The sequence below is a fragment of the Lutjanus erythropterus genome, chromosome 18, assembly GCF_056507025.1.
Source record: "Lutjanus erythropterus isolate fLutEry1 chromosome 18, fLutEry1.hap2, whole genome shotgun sequence".
Lineage (NCBI taxonomy): Eukaryota > Metazoa > Chordata > Actinopteri > Lutjaniformes > Lutjanidae > Lutjanus > Lutjanus erythropterus.
The window spans coordinates 159,390-177,088 of record NC_139334.1 but is presented as its reverse complement, the minus strand read 5'-3'; the positions used below and the strand labels follow the sequence as shown (position 1 = coordinate 177,088).

The following is a 17,699-nucleotide window of genomic DNA, read 5'->3' as shown; positions in this document are numbered from 1 at the left end:
AAATACAAAAAGTTCACGATCACAAAGACAAACCTTGTGTTGTTTTCAGCGCCGGTGACAAAATAAAAATACAAAAAAATAATAAATAATTAAACTGTGATTGGCAGAATTTGCGGAAAGCTGATTGGTCGGATTTTCAGGAAAGTTGCTGTGATTGGACAGGAAATTATTTCATGGAGGTTGAATTTGTAAGAATCATCAACATCGCAACTTCCTGTAGGGATGGATTACAAAGTAACTGATACTCAGTCATTTTTGAGAAGAATACTTTGTACTTTTACTTAAGTATTTTTCTAATATCAGTACTTGTAATTGAGTAATATAATAGTGTGTAACAGTACTTGAGTACAGGTTTTCAGGACTCTTTGCGCCACCACCGTTTCTGTTTCTATGTGTGTGTGTGTGACTCACTCTGCGTCATCACCCGTCACGGCTTCCTTCCTCCACTGACGTCACCGCCCCGCGGTTCTCCTCTCAGCGGGACCGTTTCCGGGGCAACTATTGGCTGGCAGCGGAGGAGCGGCAGGACGGCCGACCAACCGTCTGCTCAGGAGGACAGGGAAGCCCCGCCCACTCACTCGCTTCGTGTGCTGCGTTCAGGGGGCACTTTTCACCTCGGAAAGACGAGATGACTTGACAAAGACGACACACACGGGACAGACAGCGGTCTGTTTGAATTGAAATAAATAAATTGTTTATTTAAATTACAAACAAAAACAAACAAACTGTGATGGAGAAGTTTCACTTTTCTGACAGTTTATGGACCAAACGACTCATTAATGATGAATTCATGATTCATTCATCAAGAAAATATTTGTCTGACTGATCAATGAGGATATGATTGTGTACTCATCAAACACTTGAGACACAGATGAGAAATGGAGGCAGTTTACAATAAAACTTTAAATAAAACTTTTTTACCAAAACAATCTACATTCAAGAAGCTGAAATCAGAGTTTTGACTTTGTTTTTCTTAAAAATGATTAATCAGTGAATTGATCCTGTCACAATCTTGTCAGTTGAAAAATAGGTCCAAACTGATTTTTCGTTTTTCAAGTCCCTTCTGTAACTATTATTTTCACTATCAATTAATCTGTTGAGTATTTTCTCACCAATTAATTAGTTGAAAATTTCAGAAGCTTAAGAGAATTTTTTTATTACTCAAACAGATTAATTGATTATCAAAATAGTTGCTGATTGATTTAATAATTGTTTATTGTCTATAAGACAAGACATAAAAACGATTTGCATTATGTTCTGACAAAAAAACAGCACAGTTTGGACAACATATACATTCAACCAATAACAGAATAATAATAAACAGAAAAAAGTTATTACATTATATAAAACATGAATACAAATATTTAGACAAAAGTACAGTCATTTGTATGCAAAAATAAATCTATATTTTTAAAAATATAAACAAACAAATATAAATGCAAAAATAAATGAAAATGCTTAAAATCGTTCCTTTATGTTTCCACATTTATTTTTTATAGCTTCATGACTCTAAAGTAGCTGCAGTACTTTGAATTCTATACATCTAGAGCTGCAATGATTTATCAATTAATCACTTGTTAATTTAATCGACGACTGTCCTGACAATCGATTTTACCTCTCTGACAGTAAACTAAATATTTTTTTAGTTGAGGACAAAAGAAGACATTTGAGGACGTAGCCTTGGGTTATTCGCAATTTTTTTGAAAACAAATAACTATTACTCAATGAATCCAGAAAATAATCAATCAATTAATTAACTATGAAAAAACCTGACAGCTGCAGCTGTATACATGTCCATGTTTAGTCCAACGGGATGTCTTCAAACGTATTTATTTCTAATCATAAAAAATCTAATTTATGAGATAAAGACAGAATTAATTAGTCAAACAGAACTGATCAAATTTACAGTAATATGAGAGAAATATCGGTAAACAGTCACAGACTTCTCACCACCCTACAGTTCTTTATTGACTTCTTGAACTAAACGGAGGAGAGCTGAAGTTTCCGAGCCTGCAGCGGGTCCGTGAAGGTGATGAAAACTTGGTCAACAAGCCGCCTGCTCTCAGCCCGGGACTTGTTCTTCTTCTTCACTTTGTACCGCGGATTATCTCTTCGTCGTTATACAACTCGGTTCGGGCCGTCACACACCGGGTTCTACTGGGTTCTACGGGGTTCTACTGAGTGTGAGCGGCGGCAGAAGGTGAGTTTTTTAATGTTGTGTGGTTGAACGGAGTCAGTTAGTGTGTCAGACAGTGAACGTCTCATCTCCATGTGGGCAGATATTAACAAAAGAGCCGCTCCGCTCCCCGGGCTCCTGCTCCGGCTCTCTGCTCGGTCTCTGCTCCGCATCTTTAACACCAGGACTCCGGGTCCAGACTGACGGTGGTCTCTGGGTCGTGTTGTCCCGGTCTGTGTCTCTGCTTCGGTCTTTGTGAGCCGATTTCCCTCCTTTTTTTTGTGCCCGCAGAGCAGCAACAGCGGCCGGCGGCGGACTGAGAGAGATGCCGCTCCTCCACAGGAAAGCCTTCATCCGACAGAGACCTCCTCCAGACCTCCGACCCGACGAGGAGGTCTTCCTTTGTAAAATTACACACGAGATCTTCAGGACCTACGAGTAAGTCTCTACGGCTCACCTGTGTTTGTTACCTGAGAGCAACTTGACCTCGCTGAGCCGCGAGACAACTTTGACTGACAGTTGGTCGACTGGAAAACTTCCAACAACAAAAACAAAAAAAAAAAACTTTATTTAAAAAGTTAAAAAACAAAAAAACAAAACGCACACACCTGAGAGTGTCCGTCCACAGGTGTGAAACCGGTCCACACAGGTACTTGAGGTCACAAGGGGACAGGTGTACTGTTAGCTAGCTCACCGAGCTAAAGGGACTGTTAGCTAACGGTTGTTAGCTCTGTTAGCTGCTAACTGTCAGTCAGTCGGCGGTTAGCTCAGTTGGTGTTAGCCGTTAGCTGACTGACGTCGTGTTTAGAAGGGAACACTTGCTTTGTGAAAGTCTCACGAGATTTGTGTGTGTCGTCTCAATCTCCAAACGGCTGTTGTTTTATCACGTGACTCATGCTTTGGCTCAGGTCCGTGGAGGGTCACGTTCAGAAAGTACCTGGTTAGAGTCACACAAACGTCAAGTTTTGGGCTCCGGTGTGAAGTCTCGCGAGAACTTTCACAGGTCTGCGGTTACCGTCGAGACTCGAACCGAGTGACATGGGCCTGCAGTCACACATGATTATGAGATTAAAATCACGCGAAATTATGAGAGAAAATGTAGAGAATTAAACAGAAAAACTCGAGTTTAAGACATAATGTCAAAGTTATGACACTCTTAATTATAAATAACGAAGTTATGCTGTAAAACGTCAAAAGTGTGTTATTATTATGTTGTTATTAGATAATGTAAAGAGATTAAAAACAAATAGGTCATAATGAAATTTAATGAAGGCGAAATTATGAGATAGAAGGTAGAAAATAAAACAGAAAACTGAAAGTATGTCAAAATTATGAGCTGAGAAAGTCATAATTGTGAATTTAAAGTATGAAAAACAAAATGTTGCTATAAAACATCAAAATTATTGAGTTAAAAGTCACACTGAGATAAAACGTAATCATTCTACAACTCAAAAGATTAAATTATTACATATAAAGTCAGAATTCTAAGATACAAACTGGAAATCATGAAATAAAAATTCAAATGTAGATGTAAAAAGTCATGAGCTAAAACGTCATAATCATGAGATAAAGGCTTTATTATGAGAAACACAATATCATGCTATAAAACATCAAAATTATGAGATTAAAAAAAGTCATAATTATGAAATTAAAAAGGGGAAATAATTACAGAAAAAGTCAGAATTATAAGATACAAACTCACCACAATGACCCTTATGGAATAAGCGGTTACAGAAAACGAATGAATGAAACTCAACACATTTATGACGTAAAAAGCTGAAATTCTAAGATAAAACTCAAAAGTATGAGACAAAATAGCATTAAAATCATCCCGACAATAATGTCACAATGTTGATATTAGAGATATTTGGTCGAAAATATTTTGATATTTGATTTTGTCCAAATCGCTCGGCCCTGGTACACCGATATTTTAACACTTAATGTTCAAAACTGGGATAATAAATAGGAGAAAAAAATCTCATTCTAATAATCTCAGATTATTGTTTTCTGCTTGTTGTCTGCTGTTTTAAACCTGAATCATATTCATGATGGAAGATGCTCCAACTCTTCCTCCTCCTCCTCTTCATCAACCCGTCTGTGTGCTTCACTTCATTTGGCATTTATCTTTCAAATTTGACCTCATCGGTTCTTTTATCGGTTTGTTTACAGGGTTTCTGCGAGTTCTTTAAAAAGTCTAAAATTCTTAAATATGATTCTGACGGGTCTTAAAAGTTGGATTATAGTTAAAGTTACTCTTAAAAACTTCAGTGGTCGACTTCAGAGTTTCCTCAGAGTGTCTAGTTAAACTTTTAAAAGTGTTTTGGGGGAAAAAAAAATCACCAACATGACTTTTCCTTCATATCCTTTGTACTTTTTTTACCTGTACGGTCGTGAAATCTGTCTTAAAGGGATAGTTCACCCTAAACTGAAAGTTCGGTTATTATCTACTCGCCCTCATGTTGATTGATGGTCGGGTTTAGTTTTTTTAAGTTGCTGGAAAACTTTTTGATTTAATTATTCAAACAGATTAATCAATAGTCACAATATTTGGCGAGTGATTGAATAATCGATTAATGATTGCATCTCTACAAAGATACATAAAATGCTGCTATGAAACAAAAATAAAAACGATTTTCATTGATGTTCTGTCACAAAACAATTTGAGTTGATTATTTAATCCTGTCCAAAAGTCTGTGCGCTCCACCTGTGATCAATCTGGCGATCAGTTTTTCCAGTAATCTATTAGTTGTTTGGTCCATTAAGTGTTGATCAAAGTCCAAGATGACGTCTTCTGGATTAATCTGTTACGTCTCGTCTTCCTCAGTGAGTTCTTTGAGCGGACCATCCTCTGTAACAGTCTGGTGTGGAGCTGCGCCCTGACGGGGCGGGCGGGCCTCACCTACCTGGAGGCGGTGGACAGTGAGCGGCGGGCGAAGCAAAGCCTGCAGAACTTCCCCGCGTCCCTGCTGGTCCCTCTGCTCCACCTGGCCGCGCTGAGTCGACGCTGCAGACTGTCAGAGCTGTGCGAGGACGTCTACACCTTCGTCAAAGACCGCTACTTCATCGGCGAGACGGTGGACGTCATGGGACGCAATGGAGCCAGGTACTCTGATGAGCTCCTGAAAATAGAGAGCGAGTGTTGGATTCATCAGGACACACAAACATGACTCCATGCATCATAATTGTGTGTGTGTGTGTGTGTGTGTGTGTGTGTGTGTGTGTGTGTGTGTGTGTGTTGCAGACATGCATGCGAGATCCTGCAGGTTCACTCTCCTCACTCCGGTGCTAACGGAGTGCCGACTGCGAACGGCCACGCCAAACCAGCTGAGGACGACACCATCGTCATCAGCGACAGCGACGACGAGAGCAAAGCTTTCCAGAGCCCCACCGCACAGATGAACGGGTCAGTAGGTCAAAGGTCGCCCGGCTGTGACGATATCGGCTGTCAGAAATGATCGTTCGGCTCGGCAGACGCACCGGGCCTCATTCGCAAACCGTGCGTGTGAACTTTTTAGGCACAAATCTGGGATTCGTCAATATTTTCTGACCACCACCATGACTTCAGACCCTTTTCACTGGTGTGACTATGCTGTCGTCATGGAAACGGATCATAAGATTGTGATATTTATTGAAACTTTGTGATGTCTGCTGTTTGAACTGACCAATCAGAGAGTAGAGTTCTGCCGCACATTTTTAAGTTGTAACTTTAATACAGTGTCAGTGTTCCAGTTGCATTGTGGGTAGTGTAGGCTGCAGGTTCTGACAAGAGAGGAGAATGTGTGGAATAAAAAAGGGATAACGAAATAATAAATCTGTGGTTGTTTTAATATGTGTGTGTTTGTGTGTGTGCACAGGAAGAAGAAGAAGCCCCTGAGTCCGTCAGTGTTTAAATACACAGTGAGGATGATGAAGAACCAACACAGCGAACCGTTCACTGTCAAAGCCAATCAGATCAGGTGAGGAGGGTCACATGGAAACGCTGACATCATCCAGGTCGTGAGTGTGTTCAGTGTGTGTTCCTGTTGCAGAGGAGGACAGAAAGTATGTGCTTTTACTTCAGTAGGCCAACAGTTTGGAGGTACTTTTACTTTACTTGAATATTTCAGTTTGTGCTACGTTATACTTGTACTTTTCAACTTTTAACTTCAAATATTTTTTACAAACAAAACATCAGTTTTAAATAAGATTCACTTTGACCAATAAGAACAGAACCCAGAGGGACTGAAGATTACTGTGTGTGTTCATGTCGTGTTCATGTCGTGTTCGTGGTGTGTTCGTGTTCATGTCGTGTTCATGTCGTGTTCATGTCGTGTTCGTGGTGTGTTCGTGTTCATGTCGTGTTCGTGTTGTGTTCGTGTTCGTGTTTTGTTCGTGGTGTGTTCATGTTGTGTTTGTGTTGTGTTCATGTTGTGTTCGTGTTCATGTCGTGTTCGTGGTGTGTTCGTGTTCATGTCGTGTTCGTGGTGTGTTCATGTTGTGTTCGTGTTGTGTTCGTGTTTTGTTCGTGGTGTGTTCATGTTGTGTTTGTGTTGTGTTCATGGTGTGTTCATGTTGTGTTCATGTTGTGTTTGTGTTGTGTTCATGTTGTGTCGTGTTCATGTTGTGTTTGTGGTGTGTTCGTGTTCATGTCGTGTTCATGTCGTGTTCATGTCGTGTTCATGTCGTGTTCATGTTGTGTTTGTGTGTTCAGTCGTAGGAAGAGTCTTGTGTCCAGAGAGCGACTGAAGCTGCTCTTTAAGCAACACTGTGAACCTCAGAATGGGACCATCATACTGAAGGTGAGACGACCACAACACCAAAACCAGTTTAACCAGTTTAGCCAGTCCCCGACCGGGTCATCACACTGTTTGACATGCTTGTTGATGATGACTTCCTGTGTGTTGATGATGATGACTTCCTGTCTCTCAGCCCTCCACAGTGATGAAGTACCGGCTGTCTGAACAAACCTTCTCTCAGTTCTTCCCTGATGAGCCTCCCCTGTTCCCCTTCAGCCCTCCCTCTAAAGGTGGAGGGCGTGGCTCACCTGGACAGGTGAAAGTGACGCTGTTGAAATGCATCATTATTTTATTGAGATGTTTGTTATTTTAGTTGTATGTAATTTCTAGTTTTCTACTTTATATTTTGTTAAGCAGTGTTACAGATCTCCCGTCTACACAGCAAAGTGTTTGTTATTGATCAGTAACATATCTGATCAGTTTATTAATTGGCGGGTGACGTGTCAGCAGGCGGGCTCGTCACTGCACAAGGCGACGGAGAAGCTGAAGCTGCTGCAGGAGGAGATGGCGCCAGCGGCTCAGGACAGAGCTCGGATGAAGAAGGAGAAGGAGGAGGCGCAGGAGGCCAAGAGGAGGGAGAGGGAGGACAGAGAGAGGCTGAAGGAGGAGCAGAGGAGGAGAGCAGAGGAGGAGAAACAGAGGAGGAGGGAGGAAAAGGAGCGCAGGAAGCTGGAGAAGGAGAGGGTGAGTGAAATAATAATTACTTCTTTTAAATAAAATGTTATAAATTATATTACAGAATAATACACTGAGAGTTGAGATGTTTTTTTCATCTGATTTTCAGGAACGAGAGAAGCTGAAGGAGGAGAAGAAGAAATACGCCGAAAGACTGAAACTGTGGAACAAACCCAGAGAAGACATGGAGTGTGAAGACCTGAAGGTCAGTGAACGCATCATAGTATCTGTTCACCGATCCTGGACCTGTCACTGACTCTGTTCTGTCTGTCTGACCTGTTTAAATAAAGGTTAGGTCGAACCACACCATGTGTGTTAGTGTTCTCCCGTGAACCACTTCTGTTCTTGTGTGTGTCGGTTCTACCAGGAGCTCCCCAGTCCAGTTTCGGTGAGCACTCGTCTTCCGGCTGAGCTCTTCGGAGAAGCTCTGATGGTTCTGGAGTTCCTGCGAGCGTTTGGTGAGGTCTTCGATCTGAAGGACGAGTTTCCTGACGGCGTCTCTCTGGGTTAGAACCATTCCTCTAAACATAACTAGACCAGAAACCTGGGGTTCCTTACATGGTTCTGCTCCCAGTCTGGGTCACTCTGATGCTGCGGTGTCAGTCCTGTCGCAGTACGATGAACACTGTAGATCCAGTAGATGTTCTGCCAAATGCTATGTCGGTTCTAATGGATGTTCTGTCGGTTCAAACAGATGTTGTCTCTCTCCACAGAGGTTCTAGAGGAGGCTCTGGTGGGTTCTGACCCCGAAGGTCCTCTGTGTGAGCTGCTGTTCTTCTTCCTGTCGGCCATCTTTCAGGCTCTGGACGAGGAGCAGGAGGAGGTGGCTAAAGACCAGGCCGAAGGTGAGACCAGTGTGTGTTTTTACTGTCTGACCCTGCAGAGCCACCGTAGTTTAGAAGCACCAAAATGAACAAGACACTGCAGCTTCATATAATGTCGCCCGTGACGCCGCGTGAGAAACATTAGTGTGTACAATGTGTGTCTTGTTTATGTGCAGATCTGTCGGAGGCTTTGGACGACGACTCTGATGTCACTCAGTCGGCTCTGAGCGCCGTTGCCTCATTGGCCGCCGCCTGGCCTCAGCTGCATCAGGGCTGCAGTCTGAAGCAGCTGGACCTGGACAGCTGCACGCTGTCGGAGATCCTGCGGCTGCACATCCTGGCGTCCGGCGCCGACTGTTACCACGGCAACGTCAAGTTCCGCTACCAGAAGCAGGGCATCTCGCTGACGGACGACCCGTGTGTCGAGCTGCGGTTGGCCGAGCCGGCACTGCTGAAGAGGCTGTCGAGCACGGCGGTGTATGACCTCACGCCAGGTCAGCAAATGACCAATCAGACAGCAGGGGTTGATTTAGTTATTAATCAGTATCAATAACTTATTGATTAGCTGAGGATCCTGCAGGCTCTGGATGTGTACCGATCAGTTATTGATAAGTCATTGATTATGTGTTCAGGGGAGAAGCTGAGGATCCTGCAGGCTCTGGTGGGGAAGCTGCTGACGTTGGAGTCAAGCAGAGACGTGATTGAAGACTGTGTGGAGGAGCAGAAGGCTGCCAGACAGGAACTGAGAGAGATCAAAGCAGAACAACACCGCCGCGAGAGAGAAGAGGCCGCACACAGGTACACACATTATATACAGGTGTACTCACAGGTATATACAGGTGTACTCACAGTATAAACAGGTGTGCACTCAGTACAGGTGTATATACAGTATAAACAGGTATACACACAATACAGGTATACACACAGGTATATACAGGTGTTCAAACAGGTATATACAAGTGTACATACGGTATATACAGGTGTACACACAGGTATATACAGGTGTACACACAGGTGTATATATAGGTGTACACACAGGTATATACAAGTGTGCATACAGGTATATACAGGTGTACATACAGTATAAGCAGGTATACACAGTACAGGTGTACACACAGGTATATACAGGTGTATCGTATTGAAGTTCATTCAAGATGAAAATGAGATGAATTAAACAAAATCAGTCTGAACCAGAATGGTGACTCCTCCTCTTCCTCGTCCTTTACTGTTCTTCAGGGTTCGTCTTCGTAAAGAGGAGAAGCTGAGGGAGCAGGAGCAGAGGCTGAAGGAGAAGGAGGAGAAACTGAGGGAGCAGGAGGAGAGACTGAAGGAACAGGAGGTGAAAGGACACCAAACAAAAAGGTAGAGGAAAACTTGGCGTAAAATTTTAACTTAAACTGCTGTAATTCTGATAAAAGTCCAGATGTCAAACTGCGAGGAAATAAAACCAGTTCAAACACATCAACATGTTTGTGTCCAGTGAGACTCCTGCAGAACAAAACACAGAGGAAGACAAGGAGCAAAACGCTTCATCCAACAAGAAGAAGATGAAAGGTGAAAACATAAAATACGTCAACTGTTTTCATTCCTCATTTTTGCTGAGTCAGGAGTGTGTCCTCTGTCTCTCTGCTGAGTCATGAGTCTGTCCTCTGTCTTCCAGCCAAACTGAACCAGAAAGAAAAACAGCAGCTGGTGACCCCTGACCCCAAACCTCCGTCCTGCCCCCCCACCACCCTGACTGCAGAGGAGCTGGAGAAGGAACAGGAGAAGGTTTGAGACAAACACGCTGAACATACGTGACATTATTCATCATATTTATAGAGGTGATGTCTGTGTCTGATTTTCCCTGTAGTGACATCACTGTCCTGTCTCACCTCGCAGGTTCGAGAGCTGCAGGAGCGGATCCAGAAGGCGGCGGCCCGCACCTGTCTGCTGCCTCTGGGCAGAGACCGTCTGTACCGCCGCTACTGGCTCCTCCCCTCTGCCTCGACTCTGTTTGTAGAGGACGACTGCTTCGGCCTGACAGAGGACATGCTGCAGCCGCGGCCAAAACCTGCACAGGACGCCACAACCAAGGTGGAGGTTGAGGACGAGGTCAAAGAGGAGCCGGCAGAGGGAAGGTAGGTCCCTCTGTCTTCTTCTGGTCCCAAGTGTGAGACGTGAAGAGCTCAGGAGGTTTCTAATGATGGTTACGCCTTCCTTCTGTACAGTACTGGTTCAAGCCCCGCCCCCATCAACACCTGTGGGCCGCCGGTCAAACGTCCCAACCAGTGGTCCTTCTACAGCTCGATGGAGGAGGTGGATCAGCTGATCGAAGCTCTGAACCCTCGAGGGCACCGAGAGAGCAGCCTGAAGGAGGCGCTGCTGCAGGAGAAAGACAGACTGCAACAGCTGCTACAGAACTTTGACAGGAACAAATACGGTCACACAGGTAAAGATAGTCACACAGGTAAATACGGTCACACAGGTAAATACAGTCACACAGGTAAATACATAGTTGTGAACACACACAGGTGAACTGCCTGTAAAGACATACCTGTCCTGTTTGTCCAGATGATCCGGAGTCATCCCGATCTGTCCCAGAATGCACTGCTGCAGCAGAGACTCTGATGGAGGTGAGACTGAGGGACCTGCTGCTGGACATCGAGGACCGAATCCACCAGGGAACTCTGGGAACTCTGAAGGTACGGCCACTTGCACAGAGTTGCAGGTGAAGAGCAGACACAGCAGGTGACACCACACTCACCTGTCTGTCTGTCTCTGTGTCTCCAGGCGATGGACAGACAGGTGTGGCGCTCAGCGCTGGAAGCAGGAAACTATGAGCTGCTGTGTTCCGACGGGAGAGAGAACGGAGGGATGAACGGACGAGTGGAGGCCATGGAGGTGGACTCACCTGCACACCTGAGAGCCAGAGACAGGTACACACACACACACAGAGACAGGTGTGAGGGACCGGCGGAGTTTCAAAAAACAACTTTTATTTACCTCAAAATTAAAAATACACAGGAAGCCTCAAAGGTTTGGTCCCATGAAAGAGGAGAACCTAAAGGGACAGTTCGCACTAAAATCAAAACCACAGATTTCTCCTCTCCTGCACGATCATTTCTACAAAACTTATTTTTAAATTAAACTTAAATGATTTCAGGTTTTATGTAGTTTCATAAGAAATTTTGTCATTTTTTTTACAATATATTTATCTCATTTAAAAAGTATATTTCTCTCATTCTTCCACCAGAGGGAGCTTGTGTTTGAGAATCTGGGATCTGGATAGTCATCTTGGACTTTGATCAACATTTTATGGACCAAACAACTAATTGATAATTGGAAACTAACACTACTAACTAAACTAATTAACAGATTGTGACAGGATTAATTAATCAAGAGAATATTTGACAGATTAATCGTCAAAGGAAGAAAACTTTTTAAATTTTTATTCATATCGTGAAGCTTTAATCTGATGAAAACATTTCCACATCTGAATTATCTTCTTGTTCTTTGTTCAGTAAGTGTGTTTTTATATTGCGTGTTAAATAACGTGTGCGTGTGTTTCAGGCTGCAGGACCTGAGGTCAGACGGCGTGACGTCGTGCAGCGGGGGCGGGACTCCTCAGGTGGTCAGCAGCGCGGTGCGAGTCCTGGCTCAGGCTCTCGTTAACATCGAGCAAGGCATCGAGAGGCGCTTCCTCAAGGCTCCGCTGGGTGAGTCTCCCTCCAGTCCTGCAGACCATAATACTCAGCAGCCCGTTAGCAACATGCTAGTGGAACCGAATGGAAACGGAGTTAGCACTGACTCTAATTTAAAGTTGTAAACACGCAACTTTTTATGTGCACTGAAAAACATTTTTTTGGTTCATTCGGTTATCAAAATCTTGAAACCTAGTTTTACTGAACTCTGATTAGACCTAAACTAGACTAACAAAGATTAGTATTCAGTGTTAGCATCATGCTGTGTGTGTGTGTGTGTGTGTGTGTGTGTGTGTGTGTGTGTGTGTGTGTGTGTGTGTGTGTGTGTTTGAATGCACAGGTCACGTGTTGTTAATTGGTCTCTTAAGTAATTAAGCTATTTATATTTAAAGCTTTATACATTTTAGTTATTAACATGTGTGCACACGCCAAGTTACTGTTTGACATGGTATAACACCTGTCTCCTCCCCCCACAGGTGAGGAAGAGTCAAAGAAAGACCAGAGGACGAAGAAGAACAAGAAGAAAGACGAGGACCAGACCAGCGACGGTACGACTTCCTCTGATGTCAGCTGACAGAATAAAAACGACAGCAACAACACATCCTGGAGACGGTAGAGATAAATACAGACTCACTTTAAACATTCTGTCTGTCTCTCTGTCCACCTGTCTGTCAGACGGCAGCGACAGCGGTCGGGTCAGTAAGACGGTGTTGGAGCGATGGAGGGAGTCTCTGCAGTCCTGCTCGAGTCTGTCTCAGGTCAGAAAAAAAACACACATCCCGAAGGCTCAGTTCTGATTGGCTAATAATGTTTTGTCGTTCTGTGTTCAGATAAATTTCTTCTTCACCTCTGACAGAGTGTGTGTGTGTGTGTGTGTGTGTGTGTGTGTTTATGTGCTGATGTCATGTGTGTGTCCAGGTGTTCGTCCATCTGTCCACCCTCGAGCGAAGCGTCCTCTGGTCTCGCTCCGTCCTCAACGCTCGCTGTCGCATCTGCAGACGCAAAGGAGACGCGGACAACATGCTGCTGTGCGACGGCTGTGACCGCGGACACCATACCCACTGTCTGAGGCCCCGCCTCAAGGTACACACAGGCCACACCCACCACCTCTGCTCGTTGCTGCCAAATCTTCCATAATTTGGATTTATCGCTTTCCAGATTAGTTTTTAATCGTACAACAGAGCTCTGCTTAATTTTAGTCTAGTAAAACTCACTTTCAAGATTTTTCCAAACTCTGATTAGAAATAAAGTGGATTTGTTTTTCAACGTTAGCATCGTGCTAACAGTGACCACGTGTGTGTGTGTGTGTGTGTTTGTGTTCTGTGTGTCAGTTGGTTCCAGAAGGTGACTGGTTCTGTCCAGACTGTCGACCCAAACAGAGATCCAGCCGCGTCCCGTCCCGTCAGCGCTCCTCCATTGATGAGGACGAGGAGGATGAGCAGGAAGACGATGAAGAGGAGGAGGAGGAGGAGGAAGACGAAGACGAAGACGAGGAGTCGGATGAGGAGTCGGAGTCGGAGGAGGAGGAGGAGGAGGAAGAAGAAGTCGTCGGGTAAGTGTTGAAATATTTCAACGTTGTCTGTCTGAAGTCGGAGCAGATTCTGACATCTGTGGGCGTCTGCAGTGCCAAGAAGAGCCAGGCCCCGCCCCCTAAAGGCAAGAACCAACAGGCCACGCCCAAAGGTCAACCTGCCCCGCCCCCTAAAGGCAAGAACCAGCAGGTCACGCCCAAGAACAGCGCCGCCTCAGCAGGGAAAAATTCATCAGCTTCCAAGTGAGTCTCTGTTGATCCCAGTTTGCTGAAGATCCCAGTTTAGTTTGACTCTGTTTCCCAGTTTACAGATTCTGTCCAATCACAGGTCCTCAGGGAAAAAGGCCACGCCCCCCACAGCGAAGGCCAACACGGCGTCCGGAGGTAAAGCTGCGGTCCGCTCTGGAGGTCGGGTCAGCTCCCGTCTGAGCAGTGAAATCCTGCTGCCGAACGGAAACACCAAGACCTCACCTGGTCAGAGTGAGGCCCGCAAGAGACCGCCGCCCACAGGTGAGCAACCAATCAGAGGACTGGAAACGACCAATCCACAAGCAGGAAACAGACATCAGATGTCCAGACTGGTATACACTAATAAAACCAGTACCGTCTCCCCTCTGTTCCTCCCCCAGATGTGTCTCCCCCTTCTAAACCTTCCAAACCCGTCCTGCCGTCATCCTCCTCTTCATCTTCATCGAGCCGCCGCTCCTCTGGAAGGAACCACGGCGTCCACGAGCTGTCGGCCTGTGAGCAGCTGACCGTGGAGCTGGTCCGACATGAGGACAGCTGGCCCTTCATGAAGCTCGTCTCCAGGACTCAGGTACACACACACACACACACACACACACACACACACACACACACACACACACACACACACACACACACACACCTGGATACGTGTAAACACCTGTCAAACATCTGTCTGCAGGTCCCAGACTACTATGACATCATCAAGAATCCAATCGCTCTGAGCACCATCAGAGAGAAAGTCAACAACTGTGAATATCAGACAGCAGGTGAGCACACACACACACACACACACACACACACACACACACACACAGAGAAGACAGACACACACAGACACACACAGACACACAGACAGACACACACAGAGAAGACACACACACACACACACACACACACACACACACAGAGAAGACAGACACACACAGACACACAGACAGACACACACAGAGAAGACAGACACACACACACACACACACACACACACACACACACACACACACACACACACACACACACAGAGAGAAGACAGACACACACAGACACACACAGACACACAGACAGACACACACAGAGAAGACAGACACACACACACACACACACACACACACACACACACAGAGAAGACAGACACACACACACACACACACACACACACACACACACACACACACAGAGAAGACAGGCACACACACACACACACACACAGACACACACACACACACACACACACACACACACACACACACACACACACACACACACACACACACACACACTCTTATCCACTCCCTCATACTCTCAGTTTCCTACTCAAACCTTAACGAGTTCCACGTGTTTCATTCATCATGGTTCTTATTCCAGAATTTAAATCCTGTTCATACTAATCAAACACTGTTCGACTCCTCGTTCCTACAAATCAAAGCCAGTTCTGTAGTTCAGCTTTCAGCTAATATTTCATTTTGCATCCTTCATCCCTTTCCTTTTTCTTCAACTATTCATACAACTAACACCGTTTCCTCTTTCACACTTCCTGTTGGCCATTTAAACTCTAAAATAAAATATTCAATGTTTCATTCTTATTCATACCGATCAGGCTCTTTCCCACTTTTCCATCTGTTCAAACTCTTCACCTGCTTCTTCACACAAATTAAAGTCAACAGTTTCTTCAGAAGTTGCTTAGACGTTTATTAAAATGATTGAAAAATAATTTTTTATGTCACTGATTGAAACAAATAACAAAGTGAAGTGATGTGTGTCTCCAGGTGAGTTCATCTCAGACGTAGACCTGATGTTCTCCAACTGTCTCCAGTATAACCATCGTCACACTAACGAGGCGAAGGCCGGACACCGCCTGCAGCAGTTCTTCCAGTCTGAGCTCAGCAGACTCGGCCTATCAGAGCGCGGCGCTGCCCCGCCCGCCAAACGCTCCCGACACTGAGCCAAACGCACCCCCGATGACCTCACCGTCATCTACTCTGCCGATTGGTCCACGTGAGGGGCGAGGTGGACTGACCTCCCTCATGACCCCTGACCCCTGTGACCCCGTCGGTCAGAGGTCATGAAGAGGGACGTTAAAGACTTATGATGACTGAAGATTACCTGAGACACCTGTTCTCTCCTCTCAGCGATCAGCTGACTGGTCACATGATCAGCTGCTCCCTCCTGGTTAAAGTAGTTTGAGTTTGTGTAGAAATGTTGTGGAGTAGATTTTTTTTTTTTTTTACCCCATGTTCAGGGCTGATATTTCTCTGTCTGTCTGTGTGGACAGATGGTGGACATGTAGCAGACATTCCTGTGGTGCTGTAGGACAGTAGGGGACAATAGAGACAGACAATAGAGTCCCAACAAGTTTTTTTCTTCCAGAGAAGCAAAAACCACTAAATAAACTGGAGCTTTGCACTGACAATGACGATCAGGCCGTTTGTGTTTCGCTCAGGGACAAAAAAAAAAAGACAAATCTTTTCTAACGAAACAGTGCAGCTGGTTTTTACTGAAACAGAGGTGTCACCATGGCAACAAGCTCTGCAGCTCAAACACCTGGAAGTCCCTGAAATCATTTGTTTATCACCTGACAAACGATGAAAATCCAGAATTTTATTTATCTCCGAATCAAAGTAGAAATCGGATTAAATCCCGCTTCAAACAAAATGTTTTAAGGTTCGATCTTGCTGGACTGTTCCTGAGCTTTCAACCAGCTCAGGTGAGCCGAGTTCACCTGAGAACAACCGCAGCATCACAGATGATCAGCCGTCATCACGTGACCAAACGGTGGAATTCGGAAGTTCTGCGTTCTGAGTGGGAAAATTTCAACAGGTCGGATCTTTGACTCGTCACCTGTTTTCACATTTGGACCTATTTTTGCACCTCGTCTCGGACTTTGGGAAGCACTGATCAATACTTTCTGACTTTTTATGGACCAAACAATTAATTGATTAGTGGAAAAATTATTGCCAGATTGATTACTAGTTGAAAAACATAGGTCCAAACATGTGAAAACGGGTGACGCGCACAGACGAACATTCAAAATTTGAACGGGTCAGATCTCAGACCGGAAAAGTCGTAGAAACTTGACCAACACCGACCTCAAAATCCAAGATGGCTGCTGTTTATCGCTGCTGCAGCATCTGTCTGCACAAACCGCTGCGTAAAGGTTTCTTAATAAGCACAAAAAAAAAAGTTTCTTTTCTGACTGAAGCACGGTCATCTCAGGTGTGACATCGTTCCCAGCTCCATCTTCTGCCCTCTGAGCTAAATGGAACGCCCCAAACGTGCCCTACTGGGGGTCATGTGTCGACACCTGAGCAAAGTCCATGAGATCAGGTTGAAAGCTCAGGTAATGCTCATCTTTATTTCATTTTGATTTGAACCTGAAAATAAAGAAGAGTCATTTCGATGACCGGAGTCTGATTCCCGCGGTAACGAGGTGAGAATCCGACTTTCTTAACGAGCTTCAGACCTTCAGGTCTCGTTTAGATACAGACTTCCAGAGATCACAGCCTGATTGTCTTTTTAACCTCAAGATATCAAACTGTTAATGAGGTCACCACTTAACATCAATGCTGACTCCTCCCCCTGAGTCATACAGGCCACGCCTCCTGGTTCTGCCTCAGTTTGAAAAATCATTTTATCCAAAGAAAAGCAGGAACGGTTCATCTCAAGAAAAAAAACACAATTATAGATTAAATTACATGATTAATTCAACATTTAATCAAATATCTGCAGAAAACAGCGATATTGATTTGATATTGACATGTTACATTATTAATCAGCTATATTGATAATCAA

At 44.6% G+C, this 17,699-nt stretch overlaps 1 protein-coding gene across 1 annotated transcript; it reads left to right on the top strand.

The window, feature by feature from the left end:
- Positions 1-1,946: 1,946 nt before the first annotated feature.
- baz1a (bromodomain adjacent to zinc finger domain, 1A) lies at positions 1,947-16,311 on the top strand. The gene is made up of 30 exons (XM_084742948.1): positions 1,947-2,200; positions 2,468-2,614; positions 5,001-5,279; positions 5,418-5,579; positions 6,028-6,132; positions 6,867-6,954; positions 7,085-7,250; positions 7,466-7,635; positions 7,736-7,831; positions 7,994-8,132; positions 8,340-8,471; positions 8,627-8,944; positions 9,083-9,248; positions 9,687-9,812; positions 9,931-10,026; positions 10,058-10,220; positions 10,332-10,570; positions 10,661-10,881; positions 11,004-11,134; positions 11,223-11,368; positions 12,003-12,148; positions 12,610-12,681; positions 12,809-12,891; positions 13,052-13,216; positions 13,465-13,685; positions 13,758-13,907; positions 13,993-14,174; positions 14,294-14,481; positions 14,593-14,680; positions 15,677-16,311. Exons 2-30 carry the CDS (start codon positions 2,502-2,504, stop codon positions 15,850-15,852), a joined length of 4,527 nt encoding a protein of 1,508 aa, XP_084599074.1. The 5' UTR covers positions 1,947-2,200; positions 2,468-2,501; the 3' UTR covers positions 15,853-16,311.
- The last annotated feature ends 1,388 nt before the right edge of the window (positions 16,312-17,699 follow it).

Bases quoted from the DNA above. Each gene is read 5' to 3' on its own strand.
- baz1a (XM_084742948.1), top strand. From the start codon at position 2,502: ATGCCGCTCCTCCACAGGAAAGCCTTCATCCGACAGAGACCTCCTCCA. The intron at 6,133-6,866 runs GTGAGGAGGGTC...TTGTGTGTTCAG, and splicing joins GTCAAAGCCAATCAGATCAG to TCGTAGGAAGAGTCTTGTGT. The intron at 14,175-14,293 runs GTGAGCAACCAA...TTCCTCCCCCAG, and splicing joins CAAGAGACCGCCGCCCACAG to ATGTGTCTCCCCCTTCTAAA.